General features: G+C 34.5%; 1 protein-coding gene across 1 annotated transcript in view; it reads right to left on the bottom strand.

Annotated features, from left to right (window-relative positions):
- LOC111086777 overlaps positions 1-20,690 on the bottom strand; it is a 51,093-nt gene that overhangs the window by 8,607 nt on the left and 21,796 nt on the right. Inside the window, exons 10-13 of the mRNA XM_022391012.1 lie at positions 18,540-18,992; positions 12,326-12,475; positions 5,521-5,690; positions 2,869-2,979 (exon numbers count right to left, since the gene is read on the bottom strand). Coding sequence (XP_022246720.1) covers positions 2,869-2,979; positions 5,521-5,690; positions 12,326-12,475; positions 18,540-18,992 — 884 coding nt within the window. The remainder of the gene's footprint in view (positions 1-2,868; positions 2,980-5,520; positions 5,691-12,325; positions 12,476-18,539; positions 18,993-20,690) is intronic.

Raw genomic sequence — 20,690 nt, 5'->3', positions numbered from 1 at the left:
TTTAATCACGAAAGGACTTGTATCACTGAAGTTCCTCGGAAATAATTTCTACTGGAAATTATCAAACAAGCAGATACTTAACATTATTATAGCAAAACAATATTTATAGTATTTGCTTACTACAATTATTTAATCTAAACAATTGAATTAAACCCTCAAGGTGACCTCAAAAATGTTCTGTAATGTTGAGATCTAGCTTCTTAGTAAGCCATTCCAAAACATCAATAATGTTACTTTCAGAACAGACATGAGTTATATGTGCTTTGTAGCAGGGAACATTATCTTCCTGAAATGACATATTGGCCCACTAATCAATCAACACTGCAACAACCTCTAGTTCATGGTCATTTTTAATTTAAGATTTCTTGACATTTAACATTTATTGCAGGTAAATAATTTGCAGTTATATTTCACACCAAATGCACAGAATTAAGACCAGCAAAATTCCTTAAAGTTAGTACAGTACAACTTAGCTAACAATTTGTAACCAGTCATCAAGAATCCAATACTGATAGGTTTTATACCTAGCAAACTAATATTGAGAATTCCTGATGGTGATTTAAGATTTCTGTATCTCAGTCATTCCAAAGTATCCCCATTATGGTGAGCTAGGTGTGAAGACCTCATAAGTTAGTGCCTATTCACATGTGACCATATTGGATATAGTGAAATTACTGTGAATTCATTACAAAGTTGATATCTAACACTTTTGTTAACACCAACATTGTTTAGATATTAAACTATCAATTTCTGATACTTCTTAATGGTCTAATGAATCATCTATGTTACATATTCTATAGCAACACATAGCTTTACAATGTTTTGTCATCTTGTACATGCTTCCATACAACTGGTTTCCTATGCAGTGTGTATCTGTATTTATAGTCACTAAATTGATATCACAGTGAGCCATAGTTGAGCACTGTATATAGGTTATAACTAAACATTAATTTGCTTATATTTACAATTTCTACAATAAAAACAAAACGTTTTATTACAATCAATTACAAAATACGTGATGCATAACATACATTTATAAATGTAATTATTTTTTATATTTTTCCATTTGTATCTTTACCTCTACTAATTTTTAGTTATTCCCTTCATGATTATAATTTTTACATTATGTTAAAAATTAACAGGCAAAAAAAAATATAGTTGTCAATGGTTGAGACGACCCCTCCCAATAATGACTTCCCTTTAGCTACATCTTTTTTCTGTGCACAGAATGATTTACATTGATCTGACCTCCCACAAACGACTTCCTGATACGGCATACAACCATGAATTTTGAGTGGAAGGTCAGATCATGACCTCTCTATAGTGAATTTTCTTCATTTCAATAAAAATGTATAAACATGTTGTGTTTGTTGTGTGTTCATTTATTTGATTTTACATGTACATGTATGTACAATAACTTTAATTTGTAATGATTCAACTGTAGTTTGTTAATGCAACACATGAGTAATTATATGCCACACCACACACTGAAAATGAATATGAAGGCTGTGAAATTTTCACATTTTATGTAATATTCTTCAAAATATTAATATGTCTACCTCGATTATTCAATGCGATCAGAAAAAAATTAATAATTTCAACAGCAATTAATGCTTCATTACCCCAGTTGACACATGAATGTTTTGATGAGTAGTGCACAACTTGCCATAATAATGAGACCATAATACAAGCTGGGAAAACCCTTACCAGTCACAATGAGTGTTTACTCAAGATGTCAGATGATGCATGACAAAGGTAAGTAATTCTCCCGGTGAGTAGTTAATCTGTGACTTGCTGTATAAATATGACACATACCGAAGAATAAATCATTTACATTTTTGTACAAAGACCGATTCTGTTTCACAATGCCTCAAGAAAAGTGAAAATGTAAATACCTCACTCTCTAAGAAAAGGTTGAAGTCATCCAAAAACATGAAAAGGATGCCAAATGTGTTCATACTGCTGTTGAAATGCAGGTTGGCAAAATGCAAATTCAAACAATTGTTACCAATAAATTTAAAATCATGGAGTTATGGAAAAGTCATTCTAATTTGAACATAAAATTCACCATGTATGAAATAAAAATGTGATACATGTATGTTTTATGAAATAGAGATGTGATGTTTTATGAAATAAATGTGATCAATGAATAAATTATTTTACATAAAACACAAACAAATCAATTTTAAGTTATCTTTATTGAACTGTTATCCATCATAACTATTATTATACCAATTTGCTACATCATCTGATTACCTATACAGTATATAAACCATTATGCTCAAGCCTTGGCAATAGTGACTGGCACAGCTTGAACTCAGTATTCATTATCTGGTTATTGAACCTTTGAATAAAGAATTCCTGTCAGATACAACTTTTTATTATGGCAGATAGGTTGGTCGTATCTAAGAGGGACTGCCGTAGTTTCAAGTTTCATTCCAGGTGGATGGAAATTTTTTAGTCTACTCCACAACTCACTGTTATATTAGCTATTTTTATACATATGTGAATGCTACAAACTAAATTGAAGATTCAATTTTTTAAATATTTCTCTAAGATTTGAAGAATTATAATTTCAGTACATTTTACCTTAGCTGTATACATAAAAAGAATGAATAAGAAATACAAAATATTTAGTAATAGTAACCTGAAGTTACATAAGACATTTTAAAGTTAGTTTTAAATAAACCTAACTGAAACTTTCCAACAAAAAATAATCAATTACTTGGTACTTGGATTAAATCTCAAAATAAGCAGTCATTCTCTGTAATTGATAACTCACTAAATATTTTATTACTTTTAAATTGCACTACAGAAAACTTGGAAGCTGTCAGATAACAGATTATATATCCCAGTAAATAAACCTACCTCATTATTCTGATCCATGTTCCTTTAAAAGCTGGATCAAAAGGTAAGAGTCTCTCACTTAAGAGCTGTCGAGTAGAATTGTACTGAAGTAACAAGGTATTTTCTTTCCATCTATAATAAATATATATATTCCTGTGTCATTCAAACATCATGTTTCTTCATTTTAGTCCTCAAAATTAGCATATATCATAAACCTAATTAAATTTGAAAATCTCACCACAATGAAAAAAACTTGTATCAACCAACTAAAATGGTAATTACCACACTAAATGATGGTCATTTCTACCAACCTATTTCCTAAACATAGAAACATTATTAAAGTATTATAAGAAATACAGTCTCTTAAAATTACAGTAAAATACTAGTTACTTTGTCCGGACCAATAGGAGCAACCAGTGTATTTTTAGAGTTGTATTGTAAACAGTTTTTTTTTAAACAAAAGACTAAAAACATCTACTGGATACAATGCTGTATACAGTTTATAAATGTGTCACTTTACTTTAGTTCATATTTGCACAGAAACTCCTGCTTATACTTTTGAAGCATTTAAATCATATTAGATCTGGTGCATCATCATTTAGGTTGGTATTTGAGTATTTGTTGTTGAATACCATGTTATTGAGGAAGTTTGTGTTTTGCTACTATGACTAGACAAGTGTTACATACTACAACTATTATTCTAAAAGGCTTATACTTCCTTGGTACTGTTTCTGTGTCATGCCCTCCTAAAGTGAGGTCATATTCATTTTATGGGATAGCACAGAGACTTGTATATGTTGATACAAATTGGAGGTTTATTTCCTTTTATTTATATATATATATATATTATGTTTGTTTTTATAATTTTGCATAAAGCTATACATGCAATATTTGAGCACAACTCTCACAAATATTTAACTGCCCAGCTTCAAGGAAGACAGCTAGTTTACAGCACCCACCTCCAACTCTTAGGCTACTATTATCTGGCTGAAAAATGAGGATTATAATTATACATTTCATAAGACATTAGTATTAGGTCTCTTACATTTTTAAACACTACATTCTGTATTTAGTCCCTTAGAGACTTTCAAGAATTAAAAGAATGATTAGATAATAGTATTCCAACCACACTATAGTTGTAATATATTTTGCCAAAAACACATTTGCTCACTCCAGAGCCATTCAGGCTGGCTGGGACACAATAAACAGAACAGTGATCAGAGCACTATTTATATAAGCCATTTGATATAGAAACAATTGTTATGGTGTGTATGCCTTTTACAAGCTGGCAAAGAATGATTACAATTATACTTGTCATACTTATACTTGGTGACAATGCATTTTGCTCAATCCAGAGGTCTTTAGGCCATCATTAGCAATGGATATGACAAATATAGTGCGGTTGGAATACTATCATTATACACCCTTCTAATTCTTGAAATTCGCTAAGGGACTAAGTAAAGAATGTAGTTATTAAAAATATAATAGACCTAATACTAATATCTTATGACAAGTATAATTGTAATCATTCTTTGCCAGCTTGTAAAAGGCATACACCACAACAAGTGAGGACTGTAGCATATCCATGGTCCAAAGTGCAGAATAAATTTTTACGACAACGGGAAATGAACCACAAACTATCAGATTAACAGGCCAGGTATACTAACCACTAGGCTACAACTGATCAAATATGTATAATAGGAATGATCACTGAGCTAGTTATAAATCTAAGGATTGTGGAATAATGCACTAAGTCTCTGGATAAACTTAAAACTTTGAAATCATCATTCTTCTGAACTATGTATTTGTCTTGTGTACATGTGCTTTTCTCCAGGTTCAGAAGCTAAAGAGTTCAACACCTAAAATAGATGTTGCCTAATATAAGTGAATAACATTTATAATACTTCATTTGATTTGTGTATGAATAAAAATTATTGTTTTTATTCTATCACTTGTTTTATGTGTTTGTTTTTTTTGCTGTCCATGTATATCTAATCTCTTCCTAGCCTGCTGAATTACAGATACTTGATTTCTGTTGGATATCAGGATATCTGAATACATATACTACATTACATAATGAAAAGCTACTTACTATGAACTTAGATACTGCTTTCCAGATCTTGCAAAATATTAAAAATCCTCAACTGAAACTTGGAGTTACTTATCTGTGAAAAGTGTTTTTCAAGCTTACCAGATTAAAAGTGGACCTACTTCAGTTTACAAATAATACAGATTTAACTTTCTCTATTATTTATACAATGAAAGAAGTAGATGTTTGAAGTAAAAACTATAATACACATAATTCCAAAGCACAACTAAAATATCATATGTCATTTTTACAAACTGAAATTCCCATAAGTGTATCATCAATAAATTTACACTGTTTTCTGGAAACAAGATGCTTGGTTCAGTAATATGATGAAAGTGGGCAAATGAAACTAACTTTTCTTAACCTGTTACCACCCCAAAAAATATCATGCTTTGTACTTTGGGTACTTTATAAGAGAAATAGTTAAATCCAAGTATTTGGTTTGACAAGAGCATTACAAGAGTTGGTAGATGGTGTTGACACTTTAAAATTAGGGACTCTAGTGTAGTTAGCCCTCATGTAGCTTTGCACAATATTAAACAAATAAACAAAAATAAGATAAATGATAAAGCTAGATAACCTACCGGAAGAAAGCCTTTCTGAGCAAGAAGTTTTTAAATGATGGCAAAACAGATAATCTTTCAAACAGTTTGGCTTCTCGTGACCAATCTTCTAAGGAAATGCTTTCTGAAGATCCATCACTTTGAACATGTAATACTGCAGACTTTGAGAAAATGTAGTGGTCTTTTGTAACCTACATATTAATAAAAAAGAACCAAACAAGTAATGAAGAAGATAAATGTAAATATTTCAACTTATCAATTATATAGTCAATATGCAATATATAAAAATCTGATAAAATTATTTTCACCATTTTTTTTTCATTATGATCTTGATCCCAACTAGTTTGGGGTCAGTTGATAAGTTTGTAAGCAAAGAATTTTTACACTTGGGTAACCGGCTCAGTCAGCAACCATGTAGGATGAGCATGTTCGGTGACAGAGATTTGAACTCACAACCCTCAGATTGCAAGTTGAGTGCCCAAACCACCAGGCCATGCCATTAGTATACTCAAATACCATCTATGAAATTTCATTAGTACTATTGTAGTTAAATATATATACATGAGAAAAGAACAAAGAGATTATTTGTAAACTTATAAATAATTTCTTTTATGGTGTCTCACAGAACTCTCAATCCTGTTGTGGATACACCAGCAGTAGGATTACTAGAGCATGCTCCAGGGACTGGAATGCTTTCTTATATTCCTCACTCCACCTGAATTGTGTGTCACAACTTTAAATTCCATCTGTTCCCAAAATATAATCAAGAAATTCCACTTTCATGCACATTTTCTTGGTGTCAGTTTGAAACTACCTTTTATTTGCTGAAATATCATTTTAAAGTTCTCATCTGCAGACTCAGATAAAACCAAAGACCAAGACACTTTGAACATGGACCAAGTACTGCACCCATTGCAGCCCTTTTAGTATAAGATGCAATAGCCTTTCCAGAGTTGCAGGCACATTATAAAGTCCAAATGGTGTGACACAAAACTCATACACACCATCTCTTGTGCTAAAATCATTCTTCGATCTGCTATCATCACCCAGCTAGTTTTGCCAGTAACTAGATACCAGGTATAAAGTATTGAGCCATAAAACTCCTTCCAATGCATCCAGACATTTATTTGTTTGTAGTAATGGAAAAGCATTAATGCAAATAACCTATCTAAAATTAATGCAAAACCTGGGCATACCTTCCTTCTTTATGACAATCATTACTGAAAATGAAGGCAGTATTATCCTGTCCTTTAACATCCACTATGTCTCACCACTAGCTACATTCCTAGTGCTTTAGGGAAAATGGATGTAACCCTAATGTTATCATTAGTCTTGGTTACTTCCACTGTACATACATTTCAATGACCATTCCAGCTGGAAGCTGGATAACCAATCATCTATAACTGCAAAACAGCATGTACTTCATCCTTTTTCCTCAGACAAATAATTGTCTAAGTTAATGCTGATTGTTTTCTGATAAGGAAGCAGTACATTTTATATGTTAGATCTTTTAAGTGTGTTTCAAGGTACTGATGCATTATACTTTATCAATAGTAAACCACAGAACACAATTTCATGTTAGCCCACTTTTCATAACTATGACATCATTCCATCTTATCTCACACTTTACTTAACCTAGTTATTTCCAGTTTGCCCATGGTAAAGAAAGATCAACCTTTCAAAAGCAATCAGGTCACAGAGTTTCTTACTTTTGTCTTTCATTTATTTTTAAAAGTTAACATTTTCCTTACCTGAAAATGTACCTCTGATAGATATTCCTCTCTTCACACTGAAAGCTATCTTCCCTGTGCACATGCCACTAGTCTTTAGGCAACTCCCACCTAAACTCACAAGATTTCTCATGATTTGCACTACTACATAATGGTGTTATTATGCATTAAAAGCCCTCCACCAATAGAAGGGTGACACAACCTCCCTTTGCACTAACTCATCTATACTTTTGCACTCATCAACTTCATTCCTTAAGGAGGCAAGGAATACTAAGTTGCATTAGAAGTTGGGAGGAAGGGTGGGAAGTGTGTGAGAAGGTGAACATTTATCAGAACTACTTTTCAGGTAAGGAAAATGTAAATTTCCAAGATGATACACACTTCCTCTTCACACAGAAAGCTAGAATCCCACATTGGTATGATGGAGGGACTGATACAAAATTTACCTAGATGAGCTTCCTTCAGAAAGTGCCTGAAGGAAACCCATGAAGAGTGACTTCTGATGTCAAAGGCTCTATAGGGGCACATTAGAGGAAGATCACATCTCATCTCCTCCCAAGTACACTCTTTGCCCAGATTAGAAGAGAAGAAGAAGCAAATAAGCCCTATGCATCTTGGGTATGGGTGGAATTAGAACATGGTAATCAGAGTATCTGCACTCAAGAAATCGAGGTGCAAATATGTGTAGCATGGTTGGTGTGCATTCAGACATTCACAATAATTCTGACAGTAGAGTTGAGGTGTGCCATAGAGTGTGTAATGGTGGTTTGTGCTCACCTCAACTCTACCATCAGATGCTTGAGCTGACATTAGCTGTGGTAGGAGGGCACAGAAATTCATATCATGAATTGTGTAATATGAAGCATGCATCGTCTCAGTTGGACAGCATCAGCAGTAGGAGGAGGGTATGTGCATATAGTGTGCTCATCTCAACTCTACTGAACAGACACTAATTGGCACCCCTTGTTCTAGCCCCAGCAGTTAGGTCATTCAGTGAGGGTTCTCCATGGTCCACCACCCCAGCAGTTAGAAACTGGTAAGTGGTAAGGGACTTCCTTGCTCTACTCCAAGAAAAGGGGGAGCAATTCACAGTGGGAGACCCTGAAAAAATGCCTAGATCAGATGGGAAAGTCTAGTTCCACAGGTGATAGCCCAGACTAAACCAAACATGAAGATGGAAGGACAAAATCCCATGATGGAAAGGCGACGGGCGATGTTGAAGCAATAGTGTGTATAATTGGCAGAGGAAGAGAGGTTGTGTTGTTAGTGGCATAGAAAAGAGGTACCAACAAGAGGAAACAACTATGAGTGTCTCTAGTCAAGGCCAGGACTGGAGATAAAGGCCAGAAAGGTGGGTGAACATTATAACAAGTATCAGACCATATCAGGCAGAAGGTAGCAACAGCCAGAGACAAAGGATGAAGAACAGATGATCTGAAGAGAGGAAGCATGAAAGTGAGAGAGTTGGCTAGGCAATAATGAGTGAAGTCCCAAAGCAAGCACCCCCAATGGAAACTGGAGGAGAAGAGACCATCTGAAGGCAGAACACAGTCTGGCCAAGACAGGCAATCCACAATCTGGCTCATAGTACCAGGTACATAACAGGTGAGGAAACCAATCTGTTAAGAATTGGCCCAATAAGGAATATTCATGGTTTTAAAGCAAGGGTTTTGGATCAGATTCCTCTATGACAGTTAATTCAGGAGAGATCAAGGAGTTGTTGGAATGGAACAAAACGAAATGATCCAGTTGGAGTGTTAATAATGATATCATACCTGACAGCCTACTGGAAGTTCAAACATGTGGATATAGAGAGAGGACTCATCCTGGGTCCATGTGCCTGATGTAAATTTGTCATTCAAGGATGCTCTCCAGCAAGAAGGAAAAGTATACGTGAAGAAGTATAGGTCTGGTTTAGATGGAGGTAATGAACACAGATGGTGATATTGGATTGGTCTAGTGACCTATATAAATACTAGAATAAAGGAAAGGACAGGAGAGCCACTGAGGTCAAAGAATCCCATAAGGCATCTTCTGATCATGCAAGGACCAATGGAGGAAATGCATATCTGTGTGAAACCCAAAGGAATAAGCATTCCCTATGAAGCCATTGTCATCAAACACTAAACCTCACATGCAGAATGGTTAGGATAGGTGTGAATCCTAGTGACTGCAAGCTCCATAGCTCACAAGCAGATGGCAGAAGGCAGATCTCAGCTGAGAATATGTTAAAAACAACCCCCTCATGAATAACATATTGAGAGAGAGTGAGGAACTGTTGGGAATGGTAAGTAAGACAGCCTCAAAGAGAAGTTGGATGTAAATGGGAGTGGAATGAGAAAATGAAACAAGATGAGAACTTACAGGAGGAGAGGAAATCTATGGGTAAAAAGTATGTTGGATATACAAGACTGTTTAGTATGATAGTTATTATTTAGTTTGATCTTGTGATTTAACATTTAATGATTATTTAGTTTTCATAATAACAGTGTTAAAAGTAATTATTTTAAAGGCAATAGTTATGACAAATATTTTCATTATGTAACTTGGAAAGAGTCATATGTTGTGTGTGTAGTTCAATTGTTGTTGCATTGTCGACATCATCTTTCTCAAAACCTCTAAGTTTTTCTCACTATGTGAGTATTGTAGAAAGTTCAAGGCCTCGGTTGGGCAAGGTATATATATTTATATATATATATATATATAGGTGACCAAGTGAGTGCAAGAAAAAGTTAGTTAGTTAAAGAAAACATGAAGTTAACCAGCCTGTGAGTGATCAGCCTTAATGGTCAATTTCTATTGTGCATTTCACAGCTGTATTGTAACAACGGAAATAGAAAAAATAATTTGTCTTGTCAACTAGGTTCTAAAGTAACTGAACCAGCCTATGTGGACTTTTGACAAAAAAAAAGAGACACTTGTTTAAAGATCTGGATACAACTGTGGTAACCAAGTTAAGTGAAGTAAGTAAGTAAAGTTCAGTCAGAGTGAAGTTAGGTCAGAAAATATGAAGTTAGCCAGTGTGTGAGTGATTAGCCTTAACAGGTGATATCTTAAAATGAGTTTCACAGTTTAACAGAGATAAGGAGAATAATTTGTCTTGTCAAAGGGGTGTTCTAAAGTAATTGAACCTGACTGTGTGGACTTTGACAAAAAAAGATAATTATTTAAAGTTCAAGATACAACAGTGGTAATCCACAGGGTAACGTAAGTGAATTATTCACTGCTATTGTGATAAGAATAGAGAAAAATAATTTGTCTTGTCGATTGGATTCTAAAGTAATTGAATCAGCCTGTGTGGACTTTTGACAAGAAAAGATAATTATTTAGAGTGGTAGATAAAACTGACTTGTTGGCAATAAATTTGAGCAATAAATGGACAGCCCACAATCCACTTATTTTAAAATAATATATTCAAAACAAGTCAAACGTAGGTACAAAAATTCTTTACACTATACAGATACCTACTGTAAAAGAATCCCAGCCCACATATATAAAACCCTGACAAAGTATAAAAACCCTTGTGTGAATAGAAAAGTATGGCTACAGAAGCTCAAACCATGACAGCCAGGCATCCATGGGACCTAACATGACAGAAACATCACCAACAAGCTCAACAAGTCTGATACCGGATAGAAAAGGAAGTTGTAAATCAAAAGAGAGGGACTAAGGTGAGGTACAATGGTAAAGGGTAGGGTTGGGGACAGTGTGGAAACAAAGTATGAATGCAAGGTTTGATGATAGGCAACCTCAGCCCTTGATTCAATCAAATCAGGAATACCTCCAAACTCCAGCCCAGGGCAAAGAAAGAGGCTAGGTAAAGGGCTAATAGAAAGGAAGGAAGAAGTCCAAGTCAGGATAGAAGAGTATCCCTACCCAACAATCCCCAGTAACAAAGAGGCAAGTGAGTAATGAATGGTAGATGCAGAACAGCCACACTGGAGAAGTGAAGGAAAATCACCTGAAAAGGTTTCTAGGGTGTGGTGGAACCCCTCAGACTAAAGGTGTAGAGAGGAGAGGTAAAAAACAGTGTGAATCAGGCAAAGACAGGAGTATTGGGTACTGGAGAGCAAAATCAATGGCAATAGTCCACTCCCCCTCCAATAAGCAAGGGCAATCCTAAATGTAAGAATTATGAAAGAGGATGCAAAAAAACTAAAATCAAGTACATAAGAGTCAGATATATGGGTGGGGTGAGACTTGACGTCACAGAAATGTAAGTGATCCAGGAATGGTAAACAAAATTAGTTAGGGTTAGGATTAAAAATTAGGGAACAAGAAGAAATAAATGATACAGAGGAAAGAAAAAGAATGGTGCTTACCTGACAAATCAAGGCCAAAGAATGTGATAAATTTTAAGTTTCTCTTCAACAGAAAAAGTATTTGCCAAAGCCTAACCTGGTGAAAGAACAATCAAATTCATCTTCCTCATTAATCTCACAAACGGGTGAAGGAATGCTTGAAAAAGGGAATGGAGCTGAATGTCCTGGTAGCATAAAAGAACCCACTATCCTATTCACAATGGCTGCCATATCCTTCTCAGGGAATGTACCTCCATAAGCCATAGTTTTTACACAACCTGGGTGATGAAATTAGTCACTCACATAAGTAGAAGAAGATTTTACATGAACTTCAGAATTTGATGAAAAAGATGGAAATTAAGTTTCCTAAACATCACAAATCTTGTTAAATTGACCAAGAAAAACACATCTGATGTATTCAGTGCTGAGGAATAGAATGAAGATCAAGAGTGAGAAAGCATATATGGAGGTTGTGTGTGCCCTCCTATTAGTGGAGGGCTTTTACTGCATAATGTCATTATGCAGTCACGCAAATCATGAGAAATCTCATGAGCTTAGGTGAGATTTGCCTAGTGGCATGCAAATCTAAAAGACAAACACACTGGGAAGATGATGAGATGTGTATCATTTCTGAACCTACACGTTTTCTTAATATAATATAACTAAAGATATTGTAATAAGTTGGGTATAGTGGTAAAAAGAAAAAAATCACATAAGTGCTACACTATGTGGGGGAAAATAGAAAAAATGGAAGTATTAAAATTTTGTATAACACCTAGACAAAATAATGCTTACTTTACTTTTTGGCACAACAGCTAAATCATATGGATTATACTGTTTCTTTGGTGATGGAACAAGGTAGAAAAACTGTATTTTGCTCTCTGCTTCTGTTTGTGAATTGAAATACACTACAACTTCTTGGCCAGTTTTTGGAAGAGTGGGCACCTATAACAACATGGTTAAATCTTTAATTTTAATAGATATAATAAGAAAAACACTAAACAAGCATTTCTTCCTACAAAAATATCTTTTAAGGTGAAATTAATATTTTCAAAACCACATGATTTAAAACAGATACATGGAATTGAATAAATTCAGTACTTTCTACTTTAACTGATAAAACTTGTATATTTTTGTGATTAAAAATAAATTTTAAACAGGTACTTACTTCTGAAATACTGTAAGCCTTTCCTTGTTGAATTTGAATTAACACTGATAATAAAATATGTGACTCAAACATCTGAATAGCATGCATCACTTACCCCTAATTCTCCACTCTCCTAACCTCCACATGACTTATTGTGCAAGCATCCGAAGATCTTACATAAGCTGTGCTTTCTGCCATAATTTAGATTTTAATGAAAGTTGTGGCCATGTTAAAAATTTGGTTGTGGAAAGGTGGAAAAGAAGATATTTCATAGGCACGTACCTGTTTGAAATTCATTTTAATTCTAAAAATGTAAAATTCACATCAGGTAGACAGACCTCTGAAATATTGAAAGCCAGAATATCCATACTTTAAAGGTGGTAGAGTTGATAAACGTGTACAGAAACAGAAAAATATAAAACTACAGGACAAAAAGATAATAATCCAAGAAATATGTAGCAAAGCAAAGTCAGGGTAAAATCAAGAACCATAAATTAATTTGCAGAAAACTGGGTTTGAAGGAGAATGAGTGGAACAGACCAGCCTTACAAAATAAAACACTGGATCTAAAGGACATTCTAAAAGAAGGCATTCTTCTCAGCAGGGTACCTCTCTACCTATGAAAACCTTTAATTCAGGCAAATGGGGTCGGTTTTCTGAGTGATAGTGGTGTATTGAACTGTTGGAGCCAACAATGTGACACAAGAAGGAGGAATATTATGTTTTGCCCCTGTAGAAATTGTTTGCTTGTTTGTTATGGATTGTACGCAAAGCTACACAAGGGCTATCTTCGAACCCGCAACCCACAGATTGTGAGTCGAGCACCCTAACCAACTGGCCATCCCGGGCCTCCTGTCAAAGAAGGTTTTCAAAGTAGTGAACCATGAAGGACATAGTTTTGTAATAAATTAATATGAAGGACATACTCCAGAGGCAGTAGCACTTATTCATCCAAATCAAAAATGTCCAGTGAGTCCCATGATTGGTCAAATGACTGTGCCCTCATGGAAAACCATAGAAAGAAGAAAGATCCAAGAAGTATCTAGCGATGGGCTCAGCAATGTGAGGACAGTACAATGGGATATCAAAACATAGATGATCACCATCCTGGTTGGAGTTGCAACTTCTAATGGTGGTCCTGTTTCCAATATCTGTAATGCCATGCAAGGCAGGAAAGATCTTATTGCTATATAAAGACAACAACAAACTTAACCTGCAGTGGAAAGGACCTTTTGAAGTGCAGGAAGTGATCAACTGAATGGACTATAAGGTGAAAGTGGATGGGAAGACAAATATCTATCATGCCAACCTGTTGAAGAGGTACTTTGAGAGGAGAGAAGACCTAACTGGAGCTGCTACTAAGGCGCTGATGGACATGGCAGGTGTAGTTGTCATAGACACAGAACCAAAAGACAGTGGCTTTGCCATAGAAGACCTATTAGATCTAAGACCACTGGGTGGAGATGAGACATCCAAAGACGTCAACATCAGTGAAGAACGGACTGGCAAGCAGAAGAAAGAGCTACAAGATCTACTATGTCAGTATGCAGATATCTTCACAGATGGACCAGGCAAGACAGACCTTGTGTAACACAAGATCGAGACCACGACCAGGGATCTAGTAAAAGTGAAGCCCTACCAGATGCCTTATGAGATGAGAGACCTAATCAAGCAAGAAGTTGAAACAATGTCAGAAGCTGAAATCACTGAGCCTTTAATTCAGCCTTCTGTGCACCAGTGGTAATCGTGAAGAAGAGGGATAGCTCGAATTGATTCTGAATAAATTTCCAGAAGCTGAACCTCATTACGAAGTTCGACTCCAAACCTATGGGTATGGGTAACCAAGAGGCTATTATGGTGAAACTAAACTGTTGGTGCAGATTGTATGAGCAAACTTTGTGGATGAACTGAGAACAGTCTTGTATATAATATAAAAAATATTGAAATATTTTTCTTGAAGAGGGCTTATTGTTAGATATACATGACTTTTCACTTTAAGTTTAATACGAGAATATTATTTAGTTTATATAGTACAAACATAAAAGAACATTATTTTTAGAAGCAATAGTAATGGCAAGTTTGTTGTGAATTGACATCATGTTATTCAAGCCTTCTGAATTTTTTTTGTTATTTTAAGTAAGTATTGTTACATCATAATGTCTCATAGTTTGTAGAAAGTTCTAGGCCTCAGTCACACAATATATGTATATATAGGCAACAAAGTTAATACAAGTAAGTCAGTGAAAGTAAGACAACATTAGTGAGAGATATAGTCAAATAGATCTAGAGTGTGTTTGTAAGTTCAGCCACAAAGAGTGTATAGTGGTGACTTTTAAAGTGTAATAATCATAGATTATATTGTAATAACAAAGTAGAGAAAAATAATTTAGCTTGTTAATTGGGTTCTAAAGTAACTGAACCATCCTGAAGATACTTTTGAAGGAAAAGAGAATTATTTAAAGCTCTGCATTCAACTGTGGTGATTATTGGTGTAACAAACACTTGTGTGTATGTTTGACTTGTTTAGTATGTATTATTTTCAAATGAGAGAATTGTGTGTTGTTTTTATATTGTTGAAAGTTATTGCCAACAAGTCACAAACATCTTCTGCAAAGAATCTTGGCCCTATGAAACCTGACACCTGCTGAGGCATCATCAGTCACCAAATGACACCCTCCATCCACTTCCAAAGAACAAGATCCTCTTATTGAACTCCAGCATAGAGGGTGAAATTTTGTCTAGGACAAATGCAGAGGTTTATGTGACATGCAAGAATCCTGACTGGATTAATCCATAACTGAAGTCTCACAGAAGAAGTGATTATGATTTTTAAATTTTTTCATAATAAGATAAATTCTCAATCTCAGAAAACCATAGATTTGTGAAAATAGGCATTAGATTAATACAGAGATACTTGGGTTGCCTATGATAAATGGAAAAATTAAAGAAAATGCATTAGTCTTGACTAGACAAATCGATATAAGTACAGATTCTTGATACATAAGACTGCAATTAACTATTTTATCTTTCTCGTTTTGTAGTACCTGTTTTAAAGTTAAAATTATTTACAATCCCAAAAATCCTTGAAAAGGTTAACTATGGATGATGAAAAGAATATATAATAACTTTCAAGTCTTGGACTCCATCATGAGTCAGGTGGCAAATGGAATCCAGAAACTGAAGACACAGCAATGAGATGAAGGTATTGCAACAAAACAAATATTCAGATTCATCCCCATATAGGCCTGTAAAGGGTTCAGAGACCAGAAGGCCAAAGGCATGACCAAATGGCAAATGTGATGAAATGTAACATGAAATTCATGCTTAAGATGGTTGAGATCATTCTGATTTAAAAAGACAGATCAGAAGTACAAGCTTATTCATTAATGCAGATGGTTTAGGATCCATGGAAGGGGCCGGCATGGCCAGGTGGTTAGGGCACTCGACTCGAAATCTGAGGGTCGCGGGTTCAAATCCCCTTCACACCAAACATGCTCGCCCTTTCAGCCATGGAAGGAAAATCATCATAAGGGAGAAAGAATCAATGTTGATTCCCTCAAAAATATTCCATTCTTGCAATATACGAGCAAACAGCCTTGACCAAAAACAGAAAACATTTTTCAGAAGGAGGATCAGGGGTAGCAAAAGAAGGTAACACAATAGAAAAAAAAACAACAGTGATGATCATTTCTCACAGGCCAAGTCTTTGGTAGGAAGGCTTTACCAGGATATAATTACAGAGCCTTCCTGGAAAAAAAGAAAAGAGTATGTGTAGTGTCAACTGCAAAAATGTCTAATCGTTTTCTCCTAGAAATAAATAACAAAAAAATCAATTATTTAAGTCTTCAAGGAAAAATGGTAGAGTGAACAAGTTGAAATTGGTTCAAATGGAGAAGTCATGCAACTTAACACCAGACTGAAATCCCACTGAGAACAATGTCTACATACTCATAGAAGATATAATCAAAAAGCCTGAAAAAGAACCAGAAAAAATGGGGTTGACAGAAACACATGATGCCCATGGCAACTGGAAGTGGCTGAGAGTGTAGCTCTTTAGCCTGCAAAAGAAGTAGACAAATATCAATCATGAAAGAGGTACATAAGACAATATGAGGCAAGAGGCTAGTTATTGAGAAGGTGGAAAAAGAAAAGAAACCAAATTTCACAGCCACCAAATCCTAGGTTCAGTAATGAAAATATAACATACTTGAGAGAAATAAAAAAGACCAGCAGATGTGTAATCAGGATTAGAGTATGTTGAAATGACATACATCATAAAATAAAGAGCTTCTTCAATACACTTTTTCATTAATTTGTCTTGATATAATAATTAAAGTTTCAAAATAAAAAAAAACTCCAAAATTCTAAGAGATTAATTAATAGCAGCAATGTGAGTGCATGATCTCATTTGACTGACTGATAAATGAAATTTTAATAAAACAAAGTTCTGGTTGGTAGCAAGTTATGACAATCCATATGGTTTAGATGAGCATTAACTCATTAGGTAAACAGCTAGTTCAAATACATTCCTTCTGATTCATGGATTAAAAGATAGTAAGGAAAAGGAAATGAACCACTTAAAGTTAGTGCCAGAGAAATAATCTTACTTAACAAGCCCACATGCAGAATGTTTGAAATGAGGGGTCTAATTTGTGAGATCAAAAGCCAACACATATTGTTTTTAGGAGGTCTGGTGGGCATGCAATTATTGTAATGCTTCATCAGAAGAATGTAGACAATGTAGGAAATGTTAAATACCATAAGCGGCTACGCTATAACTATATAAGCATAACTGTTTTACATCACAAAAATAGGGGGTTCAGCTGAATCCCCTCAAACCCCCCTGCATACATGCTTGCTTAGTCATGTGATATTTAGGTTAATAATGAACAGGAGCCATCACAACAACTTGACAATAAAACTATTTAAAATTCTAATGCATTATGGTTTTGAAAAAGCTTGTATTGTACTTTTGGCCCTTGCTTAGTTATGAAACTAATTTTGATTAAGTGCATGGTAAATGCTGGATTTTTTAAAATTTTCTTTACATTGTGGCTTTTGGAAATGATTTGAGAGAAGCAGTTGCATAAATTTAAATATATAGCTTTTTATATTATTTTGTTAAAACAAACTTCTTAAAACCTACAAGCTTTGATGAATTAGCTCCTCAAAACTTTCTAGCCCTCTGCAGCCTATAAACTTTTCTCAAGAGTCTTAAATATTCCTGTCAATCCTGTGAAATGTTTTAGTAAGACTATTTTTGATTACTTATGCAAGACATTAAATAAAAATTACATATGACAGTATTACAAAAATTTTGGTTAGCATATTGATTTTATAATAAAAACTAATTTTATTATTCTAATAACTCCTATTATTCTACCTGATTTAGGTGTGAAGTCATAGATGCAAATTAAGCTTAACTTTCTAATTCACATCATAATAAGAGCAATAAGCATAAAATTGATGAGATTGATTCTCAACAAAAGAGATAATTAATGAAATATTTCTTTGTCTAAATAGCCCTGTATATCAATACATTTATAACATTTTAATTATTCATATATATATTCTCTAGCAAATTCATATACAAACTATGGTAAAAAAAAGAATATATGTTTGTAGATAAAAAAGAAATGGTATTTCATGCGAATAACATATATTATTGCTCAGGATACATGGCCTCATAATTCCCCCAATTTGAAAAGCATGCATGACACTGCTTTTGTAAAATGTATATTAGTCACCTCTCACTGAAAAAAACTTTTCCTTATAAATTGCATATCATTATGTTTTCAAGATACTTCTAATAATAATATAATATAATATAATAATTTATTTGTAAGCAATGTAATTCCTTACTTGTGCAGCACATTGTGAATTGCATTTTTTTTCCATAGTTGAATGCTCTAAAAATGTTTCTTTCAATTCTTGTGAATCAGATTGTGCTTTTCTTTCTCCTTCTGTAGCCGATTGTGCAAAAGATTGTTCTTTTGAATCTTGTGCAAAAGACTGAGTATGGCCTTTCCCTTCTCTAGCTGACTGTGCAAAAGATGGGTCTTTCAAATTTTGTGCAACAGATTGAGTTTGGCCCTTCACTTCTCTAGCCGAGTGTGCAAAGGATGGGTCTTTTAAATCTTGTGTAGCAGATTGTTTCTTGCATCTTCTTTCTATGACTGATTGTGTACCTAAAGATCCTTTTGAATCTTTTGCAACAGAATGAATTTGGGTTTTCTCTTTCAGAGCTGAATCTTCAAAAGGTAGTTTTGTAGTTGATTGAGCTGAGGTCAAAACAACCTCTTGAGTTGGCGTATGCTATAAAAAAAACACGCAGAAACAATGAATCAAGCTGACTATCAGTACAAATTAAATTTGTTGTATAATATAAATTTCCACAAACTTTTAGAATACATTGTTAAACATAACTAATGTTTATAAAACTGCTTGGGACTCCAAAACACAGTCAAATGGTTAAAACTATGTGCACTGGTAGAGGTCAAAGTGCACATTTCACAACCTTTCATAGAATGCCATTCAATATGGTATTATGTATTTGATGTCAGAATTATCAACTATTCCTTTTACCTATTTGCAGATTTAGCAATACTTTGTGGTAGAGGAGAGCAAATATCTGATACAGTATAAAGAGATAATTAAAAACTTTAGATATACATTTTGGAGGTTCTAGAGGTTATATAAATGCAATATGCAGGCTGTATAATGGACTAAAGTTTGTTTATTCTTCACATGAACATCACCTTGCACTCTGTCCGAGTCAGACTAGCATCATCCATTCATAAACTTATCTTGAGTATAAATATCTGTGTAACACATCTGATTTTTTGTGTACAAAAGACTTGTACATTTGACTAAAAGTTTGTCACATTTTTCATAGACACACACATAGTAAGTTCAGAATTATGGTAAACATTCCTTCTCCAATACAGTTAATGGGATGTTCTAGAACTTAAGTGATTTTTGTATACAATATTAGAGCACTAATGTTTTTTAGCATTTTGAAATAATGTTGACAACAGTTTTTCATAAAACATGCATTTCCCATAATATTTTTTTAAGGATTGAGAATTAATGCAGTTAGTTGTAGCTTTTGCTCTTTCATGCAATAAAGTTAATCAACTTATTCTATAAATGATTACTTTCATTTCATAAACATAAAAAAAATCTTAATCATAATAAATCTGTACATTGTATTAACTTATACTGTGGTTGGTCCCTTTAATATGAACTATCTAACCTATATAAAAGCCAGTGTGCGTCGCGTCACACTTAATTTCTCGAAATAGGAGGAGTCATAAAAGCCAAAATGCATTCATTCAGATAGAATAGTTTGATTAGTCTGCCCAATTTAATTTTGAAGACAAGGGTGCAAGGGGGCCATGAGGGGGGTGGGGTACTGTGAAACCTTATTAGTGTAGTGAGTGTTGGTATAATAAGTCTAAAAAACCTGAAAAACTAGATGATCCAAAGACCACCCTGTCAGGACAGGATAATCAATCCACAACCAGATTTATGTTCTCCTGACAATGACATGCCAGCAAAATGATATAATGACAGTAGGCCCAAAATACAGGAGACCCAATGTTCAAAAACAAAGGACACTTGGCCAGATGCCCCCATGCATAGTGATGTAGAACCTACCACAGAATTGTTGGAGTGAAACATCACTACCTTGTCCCAAAGAGCCAGTAGGAAGGAAAGTACTGTCCAACAAACAGCAAAAAGTGTAAAGAGAGTGAAAAGGAAAGTGGAGTCAAAAAGAGTTCCCCAAATCTCCCAAGTGTCAAAATATGCTTCCAAAATGGATAAAAAAGCATCCAAAAAAAGTGACAATCCAAATGAGAAAAAGGAAGAGGAATTCCATCAGCATAAGTGGTCCTATTCAACAGTCAATACAGACTGTGAATGAGGGAAAGTGTAAGAGGAGCATCCAAGGGATCACAAACAAGTCAATGCCTGGTGATTCAAAACCCCACAGAGGATGGTACAAGTTGG

Source organism: Limulus polyphemus, unplaced genomic scaffold, assembly GCF_000517525.1.
Source record: "Limulus polyphemus unplaced genomic scaffold, Limulus_polyphemus-2.1.2 Scaffold1424, whole genome shotgun sequence".
Taxonomy (NCBI): Eukaryota; Metazoa; Arthropoda; class Merostomata; order Xiphosura; family Limulidae; genus Limulus; species Limulus polyphemus.
Note: the sequence above shows the minus strand (reverse complement) of the source record. Positions and strands in the feature narration are given on the sequence as shown.